The 23,463-nt window shown below is 40.3% G+C and overlaps 1 protein-coding gene across 1 annotated transcript in view; it reads left to right on the top strand.

The window, feature by feature from the left end:
• Positions 1-23,463, top strand: part of KIAA0825 (KIAA0825 ortholog) — a 429,397-nt gene that overhangs the window by 162,010 nt on the left and 243,924 nt on the right. Inside the window, 1 exon segment of the mRNA XM_070373134.1 lies at positions 13,796-13,935. Within this exon segment, the coding sequence (XP_070229235.1) occupies positions 13,796-13,935 (140 nt within the window).

The raw sequence follows: 23,463 nt of genomic DNA, 5'->3' as shown, positions 1-23,463 counted from the left end.
AGAGCTGTTGAGAAAGTTTCATATACAAGGATATTCATCAATGTATTATTTGTGAAAGGAAAAAATGGAAATGAATGTCTCACAGTATGCAATTAGACAACTCACTTATGGATTAGCCGTGTGATAGACGACTGTGGAGTCATTAAAAAGGTTGATTTTGAAAAATATTAAATGGCAAATCATTGCAATTTATAGTTATGGGAAAACTGCAGCTTAGTAATGATGCAGTAATCAAAGCCAACCCAGGCTTCAGAGTGATAACTCTCAAACTGACATGCCCAGTCCTTCGTGAACGTTATCTCTTTCAAGCCTCACACCCAGTCTGTGAAGTCTGCTTTCATGGAGAGTAAAGTGACGTGCAGGTAGCAACTTGCTGAAGAGAGCAAATCTAGGAGACAGACTCTGAAGCTCAGCTTGTCTGCTCCTAAAGCCCAAGCACCAGACAGCTGCCCCTCCACCGTTCAAAGGGAGAACAGTTGAGGGTGATGTTAACAGGCATTTAAGAAAAACCTAAGATTGTCAGTTATTCATTGTGTAAAGTATCTTTTTATGGTTCTACTTGCAGGAGCTCTGATATACTAACCTATATGGTGTTTACCTGAAGGAGGGATCTAGTGTAAAATCCCCCAAACTTACAGGTTATGAGAACCCCTGTTTCCCAAGGGATGAACAGGTATTGGAAGATGGGACACAATTGAGATATGCCGAACATACCAGCTTCCCAGGTGGTGAAGTGAACCTACCTGCCGATGCAGGAGACATAAGAGACATAGGTTCCATCCCTGGGTGGGGAAGATCACCTGGGGAGGGCATGGCAACCCACTCCAGTGTTCTTGCTAGAGAATCCCATGGATAGAGGCACCCAGGGGCTACACTCCATAGGGTCACAAAGAGTCAGACATGACTGAAGTGACTGCACCCACACATGCACAAGCTATGCCATACTACTCTACGTATAGCCCGAAAATAGGATGTATAGAAAAACAAATATTGAAAGGGTATATGAACTCTACATTAGAGAACTTTTACTTTGCATCTTTGTATTATAAGTTTGTGATTGATTTTAATTTTTATCTGTGCATTTTCCAAATTTCCTGTAATGAAAGCAGCTTAATTTTATTAAGGTAAAAAATAAATTTTTAAATGAAAGAGAAACCTCATTTTTTGGAGTTCTTTGATCTACATGTATTACCCTAGAGCCTCTGTACAGAGGATTTCTAGCTCTGGGCACTTCCTTTACTCCAGTATCCTGTGTCTGGCTGTCCATATTTCTTGAGCTAACCACCATATCACTGGAAATCCAGCGTGATGTCCTCACGGATCCTTCTTTTTACTCTTCCCTTGTCCTCTCAGCATGGTGTCTTTTCTATTAGGAGCACACCAGGCATCCCTATCCTTCACCTCTCCCAGAGCTTGCTCAAACTCATGTCCCTTGAGTCAGTGATGCCATTCAGCCATCTCATCCTTTGTCACCCCCTTCTCCTCTTGCCCTCCATCTTTCCCAGGATCAGGGTCTTTTCCAGTGAATCAGCCCTTCCCATCAGATGGCCAAAGTATAGGAGCTTCAGCATCAGTTCTTCCAATGAGTATTCAGGACTGATTTCCTTTAGGATTGACTGGTTTGATCTCCTTGCTGTCTAAAGGATTCTCAAGAGTCTTCTCTAGCACCACAGTTCGAAAGCATCAGTTCTTTGGCGCTCAGCCTTCTTTATGGTCCAACTCTCACATCCATACATGACTACTGGAAAAGCCATAGCCTTGACTATATGGATCTTTGTCAGCAAAGTGATGTCTCTGCTTTTTAACACACAATCTAGGTTCCATAACTTTCCTTCCAAAGAGCAAGCATCTTTGAATGTTATGGCTGTGGTCCATTGAGCTCTCTGTTGCCTGTTCCTAGTGTATTATCACATTCAATTGATTCATCCCCATAGTTCTTTTAGATCCAGTCAGTCTTTCTCTCCAACACATCACAACAACCTTGGTCCATTATTACTATGGACTATTTTTACTATTATTTAATATGTTTTATATTAAATACTATTCTCAGGAGAGGAAATGGCAACCCACTCCAGTATTCTTGCCTGGAGAATCCCACAGACAGATGAGCCTGGTGGGCTACGGTCCACGGGGTCACAAAGAGTCGGACCCGACTGAGGGACTAACAACAACAAAAATACCGTTCTACCGCTCAAGAAGAGCCTCTGCCTCTCCCACCCTGCCTGGCTTGTTTCCTGGGGCACCCAGCACTCTTCTCTGCTCTACTTCTCAGTCTCTTCTCTTGTCTTTAAGACATAGTTATTCTACAGTTTTTGCTTTTACTTATTGCCTGTCCTTAGCTTTCAGTCTTTTTTTAATCTCATTTTCTCTCCTGAAATGCCTTTGTTTCTCTCTTTTGCCTTTTTGAATTCCCCACACAAGTACAGTATGAGCCCCTCTACCCTGACTTCCTGACAGTTATTCTCTCTAATCTTCCTATATAATCTGCTTAGGAAGACCCGATCCACATGATTTATGATCCAACATGTTCAGAGGAGTGGTACAGTCAGAGGAAGCCAGGATAGCAATAAAAGTAATTTCAGAATAACTCATCTTATTGATTTGCATCTGTCAAGCATTGCAGTGGGAATTCCTAGGCTACCATCATGTAACCTTAAAAATTTCACCTTTCCCTTTCCTCACATATATCAGCTGTTTCTGTGTTTTTACCCCGCAAATTAGGCTCCAAACTCCATCCCTCACCTTAGTAACTAAAATGAACCGTTCAGGGAAACACATATGGGTTAAATAATGAAGAACTGAAAATAGATTGTGATTTTTATTTTGAAAGGGTGAGGCTGAGACAAAATATTTAATTATGATGCATCTTAGGAATTTAATCACCTATTTGCTTATTTATTTACAGCTGTGCATTGTTTCAGAGAGATTTAAGTTGACTTTTAACAATATTAAGTATATTAAGATAATGAATTAAAAGTAAGTGAGAAGGAAGAGGCAGAGCAAGGAGGACATAAGATTGAGACTTACAACAAGAGTTACAGATGCATAAATAGCTGTATGCATCATAGATTTGTCTATAGGATTTCTAGAGAAAGCCTATGAAGTGTATAAATTGGTAAAAATAGAATTGTTCATGTTCTTCTAGAACTCCTGGAATAGTTTAGAAGAGTTTACTTTAGGGAAAGTATATGTATTTTCAAGGCAATAAGTAAAATGTACTGTATTCATTATCCCTAGCAGTAGTAGGCTAGCAATGTGAGTTGATTTAGAAAGGGCAATCAGTTTCATACTAGATTAAACTAAGGCATGTGGAGAATATATTAATCTCAGGATTGATACTATGACAGCATATTGTGCTTTCATATAAATGTTGAAGAAAAAACATTATCTTAGTCAATTATACCATTGTTGCAGTATAATGTTTTTTATTTATTTTCCCAACTTTCATCATCTTGTGGTTCTTTAAATATTTCCAAATACTTTTCAGGTCTTCCTTAGCTAAGTAGGTCATAACCATACACTGAATCCAAGTAGCATAATCAGTGTGAGTAAACAGTCCATTCATTTTACACTGCTCATTTTCTTTTATGATGACAACATGATGTTTTGATTCATGGCCAGTCCATTCTGAGCTGTAGATATTTCTTCCTACTATGCTTTTGTTTTCATTATGGTTTTACTCAATGTAATCCTGTTTTGGATTCATATCCTTTTTTTCGCCACTGCCTAAATATTAAGCTACCTTTAGCTTCATTATACTATATGCCATGTGAGTCTTTTCCTTTGTGCAATTTACCAAGATGTATTCACTTCATCCTTTCAGTAAATGCATTTTAAAATTTTTCTCCAAGTAAGGCATGTGCTAGGTGTTAGAGGAAAAAGATGGGCAATAAAATTTCTCTGTCTCCTTTGCAGGTTCATCTACTTTGGCCTGGCCATTAAATATTGAGCATCTTTAGCATTCTATCATAGAACCTTTTCTAGGTGAAGTCACACATGCCTGTGGTTTCATGTACTTTGAATTGCCCCCAAATCCATATCTCTAGTTTTAATCTCTCCTAGGACTGCAGACCTACTAACTCGTGTGTGACTCATACATGAATGTCTTCTTCAGATTTATACCCAGTGAACACACACAGACCTCAAGCTCAATATGACCATATTTGAACTTAGGAAACTCCCCTCCCAACTGATCCTCTTTTATTTTATTTCCATCTTGATTTATTGTACCTGCACGTGGTTGTATAGAGGCTTCCCAGGTGGCCCGAGTGCTAAAGAAGCCACCTGCTAATGCAGGAGACAGACACGGGTTTGATCCCTGGGTCAGGAAGATCTCCTGTGGAGGGGGTCATGGCAGCCAACTCCAATATTCTTGCCTGAAGAATCCCATGGACAGAGGAGCCTGGTGAGCTACAGTCCATGGGGTCGCAAAGTGTCGGACACGACTGATGCATTTTAGCACACATGCACACACATGGTTGTATAAGCCTGACACCAGGAGGCATCCTGAACACTTCCCTCCTTTTCTCCAAGAGATCCAGTTCATACTGCTGCTGAGTCACTTCAGTCGTGTCCGACTCTGTGCGACCCCATAGACGGCAGGCCACCAGGCTGCCCCGTCCCTGGGATTCTCCAGGCAAGAATACTGGAGTGGGTTGCCATTTCCTTCTCCAACCCATGAAAGTGAAAAGTGAAAGTGAAGTCACTCAGTCATGTCCGACTCTTAGCGACCCCATGGACTGCAGCCTACCAGGCTCCTCCGTCCATGGGATTTTCCAGGCAAGAGTACTGGAGTGGGTGCCATTGCCTTCTCCCAGCTCATACTAAGTCTAGTTAATTTTAGCTCCTAATATCTGCTATCCATAGTGCCACCCTTGCCTTAGTGCTTCGTCTCTTTCCTGACTACTGCAATGACACCTCTGTTTCCTCCTATGTATGTGTTGGCTTCCATTTCTAATATTCTCCAAACTACAGCCAGAGACTTCTCAAATCCAAAGCTATTTTCAAAACTAAATTTTATCATTCACGAATTCCTCTTTATCCTTCAACATGCACACAAAATTTACCATGGCCTGTAAAACCTACATAGATGTGGCTCACCCATCTTTGCAACCTTTTCTCATACCACACTAGCCTGTGATTTTTGCTTTTCACTCATTAGCCTTTTTTACACTTTCTTACCACAAAATATTCCTTTTTGCCACAGGATCTTTGCACATGCCTTACCTTACCCTGAAAGGCCTTCTTCTTCTTTCACTTAGTTAATGTCAATGTAATTTCATATCTCAGCTCTGGCATGACTTCTGTAGGGAAGCTTTTCATCAACCCCAAAGACTAGTTTACTTCTTACTACATCTTCTAGTAGCATCGTGTGCTTTTCCTTGATTGAGTTTTCATAGTTGTAATTTCATCTTTATTTGTATGACCATTTAAACTATATATGTATTCCCCACTAAATTCTGTAAAAATAGCGACTTTTTTTTTTTTTTTTACTTATTGTTGTGTCTCTGTCACCTTGCACCTAGAAATCAGCCAGCAAATATTAGTTTACTGAATAAGTGGATTAAGGAACAAATGAGTTATTGTAGCATAGTTTCAGATAGTACCACTTTAAATGGTACATTTAACTCTTTTCAAACATTTGATCTGAGTGGTAAAGCTCAGTGATGGGAAAAATGGTCTATTGAGGAGGTGTCTTCTAGTAACCTAGGACTGAACATCTGGGGAGGAGGACAAAAGAGAACTTTGGTCTCCCAGCAGCTGCTGTCAGGCTGTTCCACAGCACTGAAGAAAAAGGCTTAGAGAACTTGTACTCTGATGAGATGCCAAGCTTTGACATAGAGCCAACAGTCAGGGGAGAAGTAATGAGAGATTTTTGAACACCAAAGCTCTTACATGGCTGTTCCAGAGTGTGGATGGACAAGCAGCTGGATCTTTGAAAAGATTTTCAGAGAAAAAGCCATGTTTGTGGAGCAGTTATTAAAAGAAGTGAAAGTGTCAGGTGAGCTGGATACTTGATGAAGCTAGATATTTCTTCATATCTTTCCTTTTCTATTATGGCTTGAATGTATTATATAAAAAAGAATATAGCAATGGAGCCAGCAATGAGAAGATAAAAGACAACTATAGGTTTTCAGATTAGTCAGACAGGTTTGCAGACTTGTATAGTTTTGTAATTTTGGAAAGTTAAATAGCTTGTATCTTTGTGAGGAAATTGAGATATAAATACAATATGATCATATCTATCCACCTGAAAACAGGGTGCGATACCATGGTCTACTTCTCATGGTCTTGTAACATCTTTTCTTAGCTTCTGAGATATTCCCATGACAGAGTCATGAGGATTTAATTAGCTAGATGCCTACACGGCACCCACCACGTAAGTGCTTACTTAACAGTCATTCAATGCTGCTGTGTTAGGAAAGAACTATGTTTCAGAAAGTGGCAGATCTTATCAGTTATCCAAACATGTTAAAAAGCCAACTCGAAGTGTGATAAAGTGGAAAGATTATTGAACTACTTTCTCATGGGGTCTCATATCAGAAGTGTGATGTCAGAAGAGACCTTTCTTGAACTCCTCTAATAAGGTATTATTATGTGGTAGACAAGGACCAGAGAAGGCAGTGGCACCCCACTCCAGTACTCTTGCCTGGAAAATCCCATGGGTGGAGGAGCCTGGTAGGCTGCAGTCATGGGATCACTACGAGTCGGACACGACTGAGCGACTTCACTTTCACTTCTCACTTTCATGCATTGGAGAAGGAAATAGCAACCCACTCCAGTGTTCTTGCCTGGAGAATCCCAGGGACGGGGGAGCCTGGTGGGCTGCCATCTGTGGGGTCGCACAGGGTCAGACACTACTGAAGCGACTTAGCAGCAGCAGCAGCAGCAGATAAGAACCAGTAATAGTTAAAGGACCCCAGAGAGATAACTTCTGGTCCTCTAAAGGGATGGTTGAGTGAGTCAGTAGGATCCAGTATCTTAGTGCCCCAGGTGCTAGAATAGCACTTCTGGGGGAGTTCAGAAGTAATCGTTGGCATGAAGTATTGTTTTTAAAATTAAAATTAGATTCTCACATGTTTTTTAGAAATAAGATACACTAACTTGTGTAACTCTAAAGTGTGAAGCTGGGGCTATGAATTTGGGGCACTAATATATCTTCAGATGATTTTTGAGAAATAGGGTCATCCTAAGTGAAAAAGTTTAGTTTACTGAAATCAAGAAATAATTTAGGTCTTTACAGGTCAAACACTTGTTCTTTAAGTTGTGTACCCATTATTGTAGATACCGTCAACTCTGAAAAAAATGAGACTGTGTAAGAGTATCCATCTACCTAGGTGGATAAAGTTATTAAAAATCAAAGCAAACCCTATATATAAATGTGCAGATGAACCCTGTCTTATTTCTATTTATTGAATCATCTGTAACTATAAAGATCATAGAGACTTGGCTATACCCATTATATAGATTAAAATGTATGCAAGCATTTTCAATGTTATAAGTACATATAATTTGTACATTCTTGATTGAAATGGTGCAGCAAATATTTTGGATTTTTTATCTCCTCAAGCTCTTTTCCTAGGTACTAAAGAGAAAGATGATAGAACTGCTTTAAATATTTGTCTTATTTTCCTAGCACGATTTGGAAGGATTAGTTTTGGAAAGGCAAAAGTAGAATGGTAATACAGCTTTTCCTTCTCTGCTTTCATTTTCCTACTTTAGGGCTTTTACTCGGTTTCTCTTTAGTTATGCCCTTGCCTTTGTTCTCTGAATCATTTAACTTATGGTCTCTGGTATAAATTTGACCCAGTAATCCATGACAGGAACCATCTGGTCAAAATCAGTCCCCCATTAAATAACATGGCTCCAATTTGGGAATCAGCCTTGAGACCACAAACCTGAGTTTGGGTCAAAAACTTGGTATCCTCAATCAAGGAAGTTGAATAGAGCCAAACATCCTCAAGGCTGAAAATTACAACATACCCACCAAATATCAACCAGGTTGAATGAAAGAAACACAGGGTAGTGGAATAGCCAAGGATTTTAAAGTCAGGAAAACCTGGGTTCAAAGTCCAGTTGCCATGTTTATTAGCTAAATGACCTTACTGTATTTTCTCAGTTTTCCTGAAACAAACACTGAGATAAATCCCAAGTGCCTCCATGCATGTCTTATTTTCTGTTGTTCAGTCGCTCAGTCGTGTCCGACTCTCTGCAACCCAGTGGACTGCAGTATGCCAGGCCTCCCTTTCCTTCACTAACTCCCAGAGTTTGCTCAAGCTCATGTTCATTGAGTTGATAATGCATCTAACCATCTCATCCTCTGTCGCCCCCTTCTCCTCTTGCCCTCAATCAATCCCAACATCAGAGTCTTTTCTGGTGAGTCAGCTCTTCACATCAGGTGGCTAAAGTATTGGAGCTTAAGCTTCCATATCAGTCCTTCCAATGAGTATTCAGGACTGACTGACTTCAGGATTAACTGTTTTGATCTCCTTGCTGTCCAAGGGACACTCAAGAGTCTGCTCCAGCACCACAGTTTAAAAGCATCAATTTTTTAGTGCTCAGCCTTCTTTATGGTCCAGCTCTCACATCCATACATGACTCCTGATGTCTTATTTTATATTTCCCCAAGAAGCAGTCCTCGAGACAAGGATTGAGGTGAGAATAGTTTATTTTCTAAGTGGAAGAAACACTCGATGGGAGTAGATGAGACAAAGAAAGACAGCAGATCAAGAGCAGTGTAATCATAGGAGTAACTGGAACTTAAACCTTCTGGGGAAATTCTTGGAGCCAGTGTGAAAGGCATCTCACAGAGTTATTCTGCCAAAGGAACAAATATGCTGATGAATTTATTAGAAACTTTCTTCAGTTATCGGCTGAAGGCTACTCTGGAGGTGTTAATTTGCTGGCACTTCCAACCTGCCTTGTTGGAAGGTAGAGAAATGCAGATTCTGACAGCATAAGGCAGGTCAGTGCCAACTGAGTGGGAAGGGCAAGAGGACGTGGGGACACTGACATTTGGGCTAACCCTGGTACCACTGACATCCGCTACTCGTTATTTAAGTTCTCTGGACTTTATCGTTGATTCTTCAAGGTGTGATGGCTGGTGGAAAAAAAAAAAACAAAAACAGTTTTATTATTCTTGAGTTAATGGGACAAACTAGCATATCCCTGGCTGTCGTTATTCCTGAGTCTGCAAGTTCTCATCATCATTATATTCCTCTACCACTTATTCTGGCTTCCCCTCCCCCTCAGTCATCTGTTGAGTGTGTTGCTTACCTAGCACAGACGTTGAGACCCTCCTTGAGATGCTGAACCATGACTGCCATTCCCTGATCAGAATGTGGTTACTTCGGCCACCTACTTATGCTTGTTAGCAGTCATGAGAGCATCATTTCTTGACTCCCTGGTGAATCCCTTGACATACAAATATATGCCTCCCTGCTCCGCATGTGCAGTAGCGACTCTAGCTCCTCGGTGATAATCAGAGTTATCACCCTTACCGGTATAGTGGCTCCTTTCTTTGCCTGCTAGACTACTGGCATGGGAATCCAAAAATAACTGGATGATGGCAGGTATAACATTATATTTAGTAGAATTTTTCATGGTTCCCCTGGTAGGGGTTGCCTTCCTAAACTCACTCCACCATAGACACCAGGATCTCCACTTCCCCAGACACTGTGGGGAGTTATGGGAATGGGAAAACATAAATTCCCAGGGGATAATCAGGAGCTCTGGTGAGAAGGTGGCTTCTAGTATCCTTCAGAGAGAACTCTCACCCTTAGCTCCTGGATTTATGTAGTTTATCTCTTAGGGACGTGGAACCATATAATGGCTGTTCATTTAAAGTAAATATCTAGTCTTGAAAAACAGCACCCAACATCGCTTGGTTTTATCCCAAGCTGTGTGTTTCAGAGTCCGTTCTAATGTTCCCCTATTCTGACAGCTTCTGCATGTTTTGTGTATAGTAGGGGCAGGGACCCCCAAGGTCATGTGACCTGAACAGTGAGGCTAATTGTATTGTAGTCTGACTTTCCTTTGGAGAAGAAAAAGGCACCCCACTTCAGTACTCTTGCCTGGAAAATCCCATAGACTGAGAAACCTGGGTAGGCTTATAGTCCATGGGGTCACAAAGAGTGGGACACAACTGAGCAGCTTCACTTCACTTCACTTCACTGACTTTACTACAGTCTTTTCTTACCCTGTGCTCCATGCACAGCTGTGGTTGAAAGTCAGGCCATTGTTCACTTATGGGTCTAGCATTTTTAAACTTTATACTGCAGTGTGACCACATGCTAAAAAATTGCAGAAATTGCAGATGAACTACTTGATGTGCTAGGCTTAGTTGCTCAGTCATGTCCAACTCTTTGCAACACCATGTCCATGGGGCTTCTCTAGGCAAGAATACTGGAGTGGGTTGCCATGCCTGCCTCTAGGGGATCTTCCTAACCCAGGGATCAAACTCAGGTCTCCCACAATGCAGGCAGATTCTTTACCATCTGAGCTACCAGGGAAGCCCAGGAATACTGTAGTTGGTAGCATATCCCTGCTCCTTGATACATTTTCATAAAGTAAACACACCCAAATACAACCAAGATTTTTCACAGTGATTCCATAATAATTTGTTAGTTTCATAAACAGGTAATTTTTGAGCCCCTTTATTGCCTGGATTTGAAAGAGTTCTTAGGCCTCTTCATGCCCAGAAATGCAGCACTGTATGAGTATAAGCCTGATATAACCCAGCCATAAATTTGTCCTGTCTGCTAATGTAGGATTTATGAGTTCCAGTGGATTTATCAATTCTGTTCTCTTCTTTGTATTATAGTGGAATTCAACATGTACATATTTGATACATACATATATTAAAAAAATTTCCTTTTTGTCATTTTCTGTGAGGCTCATCTCACTTTCACAGCTCCACCAGCTCAAAGGATGAGGGAACATATGCTTCTCCATATGCCCAGTGCAGACTCCTCAATGCATTTATTACTCGGAGCTCAGTGACTGAGGAATGTTTGTAATCTTTTATTTTTTTCTTATAGTGAGTCACTCTACTGTACATTTCAAAATCTGTGATAAGTGGAAAGATCCAAGAACTGAGGTACATTTCAACAAACAGCTTCCCATCTGGTAAACGAGAGGTTTTATTTATAACCAGGTATTCGGATACTGCTGTATGAAATGACATTCAAATTATCTTGCCTTATTCCGTGTCTGAAAGGCCTGAGCAAAAACATAACCCTTCCTCCAGTTCATTCTCCATACTGCAGCCAGGTCAGGAATCCCATCTGCCTTAAAACGCTTTAACAGGTCCAAAGTCTCCACCTTGGCTCCTCCATGATCTGGCCCCTGTCTCCTTCTTCAAACTGTCTCTCAATATCCCCTTCCTTTTCTAAACTCCATCAGATTGGATATTCCAGTTCATTAAATGTATCCTTCAAGTCAGCACTCAGCTCAAGCGAAACAGATAGGTAGGAAATGTTCAAAAACTAAGTCAATATTAATATGCAACTTACAATTAGCTGCTTTTCATCAAGTTTCTTGAAGTCAGCACTTGGGGTTTAGGATGGAAACAGGGACAGCCATTGGGAGGATACGCTTCAATATTTCATTCCAAGGGGCTCACCAAGTGGATTCTTCCTTTGGTACCACATTTGGAATGACTGCAAGAACCAGACCAACCTGAGAACACCCAAAGGAATTCAGAGCTGCTGAACTGACCGACGTGCTTCCTCTGGTCTGAGAGCCAAATAACTCCCTGCTTTTCTCTTTGTTGCCCATCCAGGGCACAGGTTTTCCTAGCTAACACTGCCTCACCAGTTACTGGGGAGTTTCTCTGGTTGGAGTTGATGTTATCAGAGGCTCACACGGGAAGCCTGAGCTGGTCCAAAGCTCAAGTGATTTTGTGCATCGTAAGGTTGTGAGATGTTCCGAATGCCCAGCCGAGTCAAGGGGGAGATGTTTTGAAATTTCATTTTATGTCTTTAAGTGCTCTCACTTTTGTTTAAACTAGCATCCTGGCAATGTATCCTCTTTTTTTTTTTTTTCTTAAAAAGAGTTTGTCTATTTATGAGCAGATGAGTCAATCAGCTAACATTTACAGAGCCCTTAAACATGCTTACTTCTTTGGTAGGAGCTTTGCGGTATAAACTAAGTGTGCCCATGAGGCTTGAATCTGAGTGGAGAGATAAAGCCTTTATTAATGAAATAATAAAGTGCTAAAATCTGTACACCCTGCTACCTGTGCTCCAAAAAGCACTGCCTTCCACAGTGGTTCTCAAACCCTGGTGTGCATCAGCATCTCCTGGAGAGGGCTTCTTAAAGTACAGATTTCTGGGGCCCATTCCCAGAATTACTCTTGGGATAAGACCTGGGAAATTGCATTTTTCACAAGTTCTCAGGTGATGCTGATGTTGTTGGTCCACGGCCCAGGCTTTGGAAAACTTTGGTCTAGACCATGTGGATGGTTTTCATCTTGAAATGATGCCACAAATCATCTCTCCGCGATTTCCTTTGTTCTGATTTCTCCCACCTAAAGCACACATATGGTTCAGTCACACCTTGACATTGCTCCTTCCTTCCCGCTGCCACCCTCCTTATTCCCGCCATCCTTATGGCCACAGTCAGGCTGAGTTTGGTCATTTCCTGCACTTTGCTGTTGTTTTTGATGTTGTTCAGTTGATAAGTCATGTCCGACTCTTTTGCGACCCCACGGACTGTAGCCCACCAGCCTCCTCCATCCATGGGATTTCCCAGGCAAGAATACTGGAGTGGGTAAGCCGATCTGAGATGCTGTGACCTTTAGCCAATCTAAACTTTGAGACTTTAGAAGGAAAAAGGGAATAATGCTATCAGGTTTTAGTTTCTACCTCATTTCCTTATCTCCAGATTCATTGGTAAACGAATGTGGTGACCTGGGGGACCTGATTTTAATTTTCTGTTCACCGCAGATGACAGTTTCCCAAGTAGAAACTTTTTTGCTTTGGAATTACTTCTCTTTGATAAGCTGATTACCCTGGGGACATTCCCTGGTGGTCCAGTGGTTAGGACTTCACCCTCCTGTGCGGGAGCTGCAGGTTTGATCCCTGGAGGAGGAGCTCAGATCCCACGTGCCTTACTGCCACAACACTAAAACACAAAACAGAAGCAACACTGTAATAAATTCAATAAAGACTTTAATAACGGTCTACATCAGAAAAAAATTCTTAAAAAAGAAAAAGACCAACTTATTACCCAAGTAGGTAGCAGTGTGACTCTTAAGAGTTGTTCTGATAATTGCCTGTTGACTTATGGCTTTTACATATTAAAAAATTAGATTATGGTTGATCTCTGACAGAAGCTTTGAATTCCTTTCATTTTATCAACAATCATAGTACATGGCAAATTAGCAGCTAAAACATACTGTAACATCTTTCCGTGAATAATGAAAGAAGTTCATAGCACATAGTAGGCACTCATGTATTTGTCAAATGAACAAATAAATGTGTTCAAAGATGCATAAATTATTTTTATTTTGCTCCATGAAACTAAAACATAGTTCTGTGAAATGTAGGCATGGTTATTTTGTATCAGTTTTAACATTGGCAGGCTACCAAATGTTAATTTGCTTTTAGCTAGTAGACATTAAATGTAATTCCTTCTCTGAGCAACCCTGAAGTAAGCAAGCATGAAAGCATTTTCACAGTAATCTGGGAGGAATTGACATTTAAAGGAGTTAGCATTACATCTGTACTTTAAAGCTATTAATTTCATAGATAAATTAACTTCATTACTCCATCTTTATCTTGCATTTTGAAAGGACTCCATCAGCTGGACGACTGACAGCCGAGGGTCAACTGAAACTGCTCTTATCCCAGCCAGGTTGTAATTGGAACCTGCTTCTGGAAACCCTACTGCATCACGATGGTCTTTTACTAAGAATCTTGCTAAAGAGCTCAAGTGAGTATTTGTAGTTTTGAGAATGTCCTGAAAAAACTCAGTCATTGTTCAAGTTGAATGGAATGTTTTTTCCTACTTGAATGTTGGTAGGGCAGTGATACCAACTGTGTTATAGCAATAGGCAGTGGGGTTAGCAGCAGCAAAAATATTGAATCACTTTATAAACCTATCAGAAAGGTCTTCTTTCAGGGATAGTCTGAATGAGGGAAAACGATATTTTTATATGATACTGTTCTATCGTAACTGTCGTAATATAAGAGATGTGTCAGTATTTGGGGTTTGAAATGCCTAAGAACATATTATGGGAACACAGTTATATGTCCAAAACAAGTCTCAGTTAGACCTGAGAGAGAGAGATTACGATTGTTTTTGACCCACATTAAGCACTTCAGTGGATCATGAAAAATGCTTATGTAACTTATGAACAAGCAAGTGTGGCTTGCCTCCGCGTCCACTGGGGCATGGAGAAGTAGTCGTGAGAAAATTATGAATGGAAATTGAGGAGTAATGGAAGCCCCTACTTCTCTTAATTAGACTTTCTTTTCTCCCCTGTAAGCACTATTTTAGAAGATGGTAAGCAATGTTATGCCAATCTAACATTGTGTCCTGCTGTTCTCCTGCTACATCTATAAAGGGTTTTCTAACCATCTTTACAACCCCTGTGCATTTCTTCTGCTGTATACTACACAGATAGCCAGATTCATTTTATCAGTCATTAGGTTCAGTATAGTCTTCCCTATTCAAAATATTTTTTTTCTCTCATCCCCCATCACTTACAGGAACAAATCCCTAAGTTTTGGCCGTTCAAGTATGACCCCAGACTAGTTTTGTAACCCCTTTCCCCACTGTTCCCTTGTGTGCACGTGCATGCACACACACGTATTCCAGCCATTGTCCACAGAACCCCACGTACACGCTGCGTCTAGGCTTCCCTGGTGGTTCTGGTACGGAATCTGCCTGCCATGCAAGAGACCACCTGCAATGCAGGAGATGCAGGTTGGATCCCTGGTTCTGGAAGGTCCCCTGGAGAAAGAAATGGCAACTCACTCCAATATTCCTGCCTGGAGAATCCCATGGACAGAGGAGCCTGGAGGACTACAGTTCATGCGGTTGCAAGAGTCGGACACGACTTAGTGACTAAATCACCACTGCCACCACATGTTCCTTCCACACTTTCCTCACCCATTTTTCCACCTTGAGAGACCCACCTAGCCTCCACCAGTGGACGAGGGCCTGCTAAGCTCTAGATCTCTGAACACTGTTTCACACTGATCTCTCCCTGCCTTGAACTTGACAGTGTCTGTTATGGCGGCTACTGCTCGTCACTTAGTCTGCCTTATATTGTTATTATATTGGTATGTTAACAAGGCAAAAGCTACCAGGCCCTACTGGCCTGTTGTATACAAAACGAGGTTCACAGCATCCCCTTCCAGATTGTTCCAGTCATTTCTGGAATATTTGCTTTCTCAGATCTGCCCACAACCAGTTCCCCATAGTTTTTTCTTCTGCATGCCTTGAGGTTTGTTTCCCAAAAACCACATAGAGGAGGTACCCTACTGCTGAGCCCTCTGCTTCTCTCCTGGTGCTCCCAAATCCAGAAATCTTGTGGTGCCAAAGGGCACTGTGAATCCTCCAGCCTCACCATGTTCCAAGCAGAGGTTTGGAGATTACCTCTCCTCCAACCCTGAATCGGACTTTATTCTCTGAGCCCCCGAGCCTTAAATCTCACAAAGTTCAACTGAAAGCAGGATCTTCAGCTTTAATATCTTGAACTCCACTCTCTTAAAGGGAAAACAGGTGCTAGGGGAATTAATTGGTCAAATAGCCAACATATATTGTTCACTTGTTAACTCTTAGGCACTCTGCAAGGCACTTCACATTTACTATCTAATTTGACTCTTAAAACCTATAAAGTAAGTATAATTATTTTCATCATGTTAAAAATAGCATTAGAGTTTAAGATACTGTTATTTGCCAAGAGACACATGTAGCTGAGAAATGGTGGGTAACCTGGAATTCTGAACCCAACCTGGCACGTTCTTTCCCTTACAATTCTATACAAATATTCTTGCAGATTAAGTCCTAGAGTGGGCCACAGGTATCTGGAAGAACTGTAATCTGTCTAGTCTCTGGTTGAATCAATCCAGACACCCCAATGCACATGCATGTACCTGCTCTTGCCAGCCAGGTAGTCAGTGGTGATCACAGATTTTTATTTTTATATTTTCCTCAAGATAGCATGGTGCTTTTTACAGAAAAAGTGCAGGGATTGCTCAGCGATCAGTTGGGATATAAAATATGGAGTTTCACTTAAACTTTATAATCTGAACTTTCAGGTAAGGTGACTACTCAACATGGATAGTATCTGACATGGCTGGAGAGTTACTCTAATGTTAATATGATCATTGAAGCTCATGAACATGGGCCTAGAAGAGAAATAGTCTCCTTTTAATAGAGTTATATAGTTCAGCCTAGAAAAGCAATTGTGATAAAACACTGGGCTATTCTAATATAGCCACTAAGTACAGGGATAGTGATTGTGGTTAAATGAATAACCAGGTTTTCTTGCAAAAGAATTCTACATTTATATTACATCTACCTTTTGGATATATAACATGATGTTGTTTTTGAGGGACTTAAAAGTTATCAATGGTACCATACTGTAGCTTCTTCAGTTCTGGTTCTCATGGAATACAGAAGTGCATTTACCCAGCCTGCTAAAATATCTTACCAGTTTTTGCAAAGGTTGTTATGTTTGATCTTAGCTGCTTTGGTATTGTCTTGTATTAATTTTGTTAGCTACTTCATTAGCGTAAGGATGAAGTGACAGAATTTACTGATCAATTGATTGACTGACTTATTAAACTCCATTAGAAACCTTGTCACTTTAAGTTAGAAACAATATGCTCAGGGAATCTTATTAACTAGACTAAGGTCAAAATTATTATGCACCTAAAAATACATATGTAATATTTTTTCAGAGATTTTCCCTTCATTCAATATCATTTGGTAATTTAGAAGTTTGAGCATATCTTTAGGAAAGCAAAATTTTAGAGTAAAATGTTCTGATTAGGTGTTTCAAACAACATAACTATTGGCCTGTTTATGGGAGACTTTTCTTTATGAATAGTCTCTTTTTAGTCTAATTGATAAAATTTAACTTTTGTTAAATTGGCTCAGGAATAAGAATGGAGATTATAAATACACATTTTTATTGAATGTATTTTAAAAACAAAGTCCTCTTCACCCAATAAGCAATTATTAAATTCTGTTAGGTAAAGTTCTTTTTTTGGATAGACAACCATATATTATAAACATTAAAATATAAGGGGTTTGTGTCTGTAGCTTTAGGTCTTGCTCTCTGAAAATGAGCAAGTGGTGGATGTGACAGGTGATGGAAGTAAAGTCCGATGCTGTAAAGAACAATATTGCCTAGGAACCTGGAATGTGAGGTCCATGAATCAAGGTAAATTGGAAGTGGTCAAATAGGAGATGGCAAGAGTGAACATCGACATTCTAGAAATCAGTGAACTACAATGGACCGGAATGGGCAAATTTAATTCAGATGACCATTGTATCTTCTACTGTGTGCAAGAATCCCTTAGAAGAAATGGAATAGCCCTCACAGTCAACAAAGGAGTCCAAAACACAGTACTTGGGGATAATACCAAAAATGACAGAATGATCTCTGTTCGTTTCTAATGCAAACCATTCATATGACAGTAATTCAAGCCCACGCCCAAACCACTAATGCTGAAAAGCTGAAGTTGAACAGTTCTATGAAGACCTATAAGACCTTCTAGAACTAACACCCAAAAAAGATGTCCATTTAATCAGAGGTGACCTAAATGCAAAAGTAGGAAATCAAGAGATACCTAGGTAACAGGAGAGTTTGGCCTTGGAGTAGAAAATGAGGCAGGGCAAAGGCTCACAGTTTTGCCAAGACAGCACACTGATCATACCAAACACCCTCTTCCAACAACACAGGAGAAGACTCTACACATGGACATCACCAGATGGTTGATACCGAAATCATATTGATTACATTATTTGCAGCCAAAGATGGAGAAGCTCCATACAGTCAACAAAAACATGACCAGGAGCTCACTGTGACTCAGATCATGAACTCCTTATGGCAAAATTGAGACTGAAATTGAAGAAAGTAGGGAAAACCACTACACAATTCAGGTATGACCCAAATCAAATCCCTTATGATTATACAGTGGAAATGACAAATAGATTCAAGGGATTAGATCTGATAGACAGAGTGCCTGAAGAACAATGGACCAAGGTTCATAACATTGTACAGGAAGCAGTGATCAAAACCATCAACAAGAAGAAGAAATGCAAAAGGCAAAATGGTTGTCTGATGAAGCCTTACAAAGAGCTGAGAAAAGAAGAGAAGCAAAAGGTAAAGGAGAAAAGGAAAAATATAAGCATCTGAATACAGAGTTCCAAAGCATAGCAAGGAGAAATAAGAAAGCCTTCCTAACTGATCAGTGCAAAGAAATAGAGGAAAATAATAGAATGGGAAAGACTAGAGATCTCTTAAAGATATTTAGAGATACCAAGCAAACATTTCATGCAAAGATGGGCACAATAAAGGACAAAAATGCTGTGGACCTAACAAAAGGAGAAAATATTAAGAAAAGGTGGCAAGAATACATAGAAGAACTATACAAAAAAGATCTTCATGACCCAGATAACCACGATGGTGTGATCACTCACTAGAGCCAGACATGCTGGAATGCTAAGTAAAGTGGGCCCTAGGAAGCATCACTGTGAACAAAGCTAGTGGAGGTGATGGAATTCCAGTTGAGCTATTTCAAATCCTAAAAGATGATGCTGTGAAAGTGCTGCACTCAATATGCCAGCAAATTTGGAAAACTCAGCAGTGGTCACAGGACTGGAAAGGTCAGTTTTCATTCCAATCCCCAAGAAAGACAATGCCAAAAATGTTCAAACTACCACACAATTGCACTCATCTCACACGCTAGTAAAGTAATGCTCAAAATTCTCCAAGCTAGGCTTCAGCAGTATATGAACCAAGAACTTTCAGCTGATCAAGCTGGATTTAGAAAAGGCAGAGGAACCAGAGATCAAATTGCCAACATCTACTGGATCATAGAAAAAAGCAAGAGAGTTCCAGAAAAATATCTACTTCGGCTTTATTGACTATGCTAAAGCCTTTTTCTGTGTGGATCACAACAAACTGGAAAATTCCTTCAAGATATGGAAATAGTAGACCTCCTGACCTTCCTTCTGAGAAATCTATATGCAGGTCAAGAGGCAACAGTTAGAACCGGACATGGAACTACAGACTGGTTCCAAATTGGGAAAGGAGTACATCAGGCTGTATATTGTCACCCTGCTTGTTTAACTTATATGCAGAGTACAGCATCTGAAAGGCCTGGCTGGATGAAAAACAAGCTGGAATCAAGATTCCAAAGAGAAATATCAATAACCTCATATATGCAGATGACACCACCCTAATGGAAGAAAGTGAAGAGGAACTAAAAAGCCTCTTGATGAATGTGAAAGAAGAGTGTGAAAAAGTTGACTTAAAATTCAACTTTCAGAAAGCTAAAATCATGGCATCTGTCCCATCACTCCACGGCAAATTGATGGGGAAACAATGGAAGCAGTGACATACTTTATTTTCTTGGGTTCCAAAATCACTGCAGATGGTAGCTGCAGCCATGAAACTTAAAGATGTTTGCTCCTTAGAAGATAAGCTATGACTTACCTAGACAGCATATTAAAAAGCAGAGTCATTACTTTGCAACAAAGGTCTGTATAGTCAAAGCTATGATTTTTCCAGTAGTTACGTATGGATGTGAGAGTTGGACTATAAAGAGGGCTGAGCACCGAAGAATTGATGCTTTTGTACTGTGGTGTTAGAGAAGACTCTTGAGAGTCCCTTGGACAGCAAGGAGATCAAACCAGTCCATCCTAAAGGAAATCAGTTTTGAATATTCATTGGGAAGACTGATGCTGAAGCTGAAAGTCCAATACTTTGGCCACCTGATGGGAAGAGCTGACTTGTTGAAAAGACCCTGATGCTGGGAAAGATTGAAGGCAGGAGGAGAAGGGGGATGACAGTGGATGAGATGGTTGAATGGCATCGCCAACTCTATGGACTTGAGTTTGAGCAAGCCCTGGGAGTTAGTGATGCACAGGGGGGCGTGGCGTGCCACAGTCAGTGGGGTCACAAAGAGTCAAACATGGCGGAACCACTGAACTGAACTATGAAAATGATTTACCAGAATTTCTATTTATTTTAAAAAGAATCAGCAGAGTATATACAGAAACAACTTTTTTGTAATATGAGATACAACTCACTGAGTGTCAGAAAATAGCAAAATTTAATAAATAAATATATAGTAAACTTTTAATTTATAATATGTGCTTCATAGGCTGCAAGCTTCTAGGAAGTTTGGCTAAGGTTCAGTGGACTTGAGAAGGTAATGTTTGTTGGTTTTATTTTTAAGATGGGGTATTCTAAATTTGAAGGAAGAAACCTCAGATTTTAAATGTATAAGACATTATTTTGGATTATTGATGTTAAAAACCCAAGGCAGTTGTTTTGGCATTACCTCACTGAGGCCACGTGGCCTTAACCAGTGTCTGACTTGTGACATCAAAGGAACAAATTTCTGGCAATTTCCCAGTTGTTAGCAGTTGGCCTTTTCCTGCTAGTAACATTTGAATGAAGTGTGACTAACCCTCTTTCCTTTGCCCATTGCCCCAAGAATGATCCTCAGTGAAATTTCTTGGCTTCTGGTGATTTTCAGTTGTAATATAACAACCACAACAAACTAGAAAATACACAATTTTTAACATGTTCCAGATACTGCCTCTAAGTACTTTAAATATGTTCACTCACTGAATCCTCAAAACAACTCTGTGTGGCAGGTACAATTATCATCTCCATTTTATAGAGGCAGAAGGTAAGACAGAGAAATCAAGTCATTTGTCCACGTTACATGCCTCATAATTGGCAAAGCAGGATTTAAGGCAAAACTGGTGTTCAGAGACTGTGCCTTCACCCACCACACCGCAGGGCATTGCAGCAGAGCCACAGAAAGCTCACAAAATTACAGAGAGGCTCAATTCATGAAAGCTATCAGGAGTCTCTGTCGTGGATAATGTTGGTAGTACATTCTGTACTTTTCAACCATGTAACACAGTGCCTAAGGGTAATCAAGAAACAGATCTACAGAAAATTCTATATAAATCACTGCTACCACTACAAAGGGTTGGTTAACTTAAAATGAAGGAAAATGTTGATTGCTCAGTCATTTTCTACTCTTTGCAACTCCATGGACTGTAGTCCGTGACTACTGCCAGACTCCTCTGTCCATGGAATTATCAAGGCAGGAATACAGGATTGTGTACATAGACGCACTATACAAAAATGATCTTCATGACCCAGATAACCATGATGGTGTGATCACTCACCTAGGGTCAGACATCCTGGAATGTGAAGTCAAGTGGGCCTTAGGAAGCATCACTATGAACAAAGCTAGGGGAGGTGATGGAATTCCAGTTGAGCTCTTTCAAATCCTAAAAGATGATGCTGTGAAAGTGCTGCACTCAATATGCCAGCAAATTTGAAAAACTCAGCAGTGGCTACAAGACTGGAAAAAGTCAGTTTTCATTCTAATCCCTAAGAAAGGCAATGCCAAAGAATGTTCAAACTACTGCACAATTGCACTCATCTCACACACTAGCAAAGTAATGCTCAAAATTCTGCAAGCCAGGCTTCAACAATACGTGAACTGTGAATTTCCAGATGATCAAGGTAGATTTAGAAAAGGCAGAGGAACCAGAGATCAATATCCGTTGGATCATCAAAAAAGCAAGAGTTCCAGAAAAATATCTACTTCTGTTTTATTGATTACGCCAAAGCCTTTGACTGTGTGGATCACAACAAACTATGGAAAATTCTGAAAGAAATGGGAATACCAGACCTTCCTCCTGAGAAAACTGTATGCAGGTCCAGAGAAACAGAACTGGACATGGAACAACAGACTAGTTCCAAATTGGGAAAGGAGTACGTCAAGCCTGTATATTGTCACCCTGCTTATTTAACATATATGCAGAGTACATCATGCAAAATGCCGGGCTGGAGGAAGCACAAGGTGGAGTCAAGACTGCCAGGAGAAATATCAATAACCTCAGATATGCAGATGACACAACCTTATGGCAGAAAGTGAAGAAGAACTAAAGAACCTGTTGATGAAAGTGAAAGAGGAGCATGAGAAAGCTGTCTTAAAACTCAACATTCAGAAAACGAAGATCATGGCGTCTGGTCCCATCACTTCATAGCAAATAGATGGGGAAACAGTGACAGAGTTTATTATCTTGGACTCCAAAATCACTGCAGATGGGGACTGCCCCCATGAAATTAAAAGACGCTTACTCCTTGGAAGAAAAGCTATGACCAACACGTAGACAGCATATTAAAAAGCAGAGAAATTACTTTGCCAACAAAGGTCTGTCTAGTCAAAGCTATGGTTTTTCCAGTAGTCATGTATGGATATGAGAGTTGGAGTATAAAGAAAGCTGAAAAAAAAAAAAAAAAAAGCTGAGCACCAAAGAATTGATGCTTTTAAACTGTGGTGTTGGAGAACTCTTGAGAGTCTCCTGGACAGCAAGAAGATTAAAGCAGTCTACCCTAAAGGAAATCAATCCTGAATATTCATTGGAAGCTGAAGCTGAAACTCCAATACTTTAGAAGCTGAAACTCCAATACTTTGGCCACCTGATGTGAAGAACTGACTCATTGGAATAGACACTGATGCTGGGAAAGATTGATGGCAGGAGGAGAAGAGGAAGATAAAGTATGAGATGGTTGGATAGCATTACCAATTCGATGTACATGAGTTTGAGCAAGCACCAGGAGTTGGTGATGGACAGGGAAGCTTGGCATGTTGCAGTCCATGGGTTGCAAAGAGTCGGACATGCTGAGCAACTGAACTGGGCCATTCCCTTCTCCTAGGGGTCTTCTCAACCTAGAGATCAAACCAAGGTCTCCTGCATTACAGGTGTGTTCTTTACCATCTGAGCCACCTGGGAAGCCAGATCAACTCAAATTCTCTATTTTCTTAGTCTTTTGGATAATAAGGAATATTATGGCAGAGGCTTTGTGTTTTATTGTACATCGTGTGTGTGTGTGTGTGTGTGTTTCACTTTATGTGTGACTAAAATGCCATTTTATAGCTGTCTTGGAAAGAAGTAACCAAAACTAAAATGCTCCCTCATGGTACCCTTTGCACTCCTAACTTCAATGTCCTTGGTTACTTTTTCTAGTGACAATGTCTGTATTCTCACTTTTTCAATATATTTTTTTTCTTTCCTTGATTTGTACCATATTCTTACTTAGAACAGTGGAGTTATATTTGTAGTTTTTGCCTTAAGTCTTTCCAACCAAGGCTCCTATCCACCAATGATGACAAGAATATTATTATAGAATATTATTATAGAATTATAATTATTATTATAGAATAATATAGAATTATTCAG

The sequence above is a fragment of the Bos mutus genome, chromosome 7 (assembly GCF_027580195.1).
Source record: "Bos mutus isolate GX-2022 chromosome 7, NWIPB_WYAK_1.1, whole genome shotgun sequence".
Classification (NCBI taxonomy): Eukaryota; Metazoa; Chordata; class Mammalia; order Artiodactyla; family Bovidae; genus Bos; species Bos mutus.
This window is presented reverse-complemented; position numbering and strand designations above follow the sequence as displayed.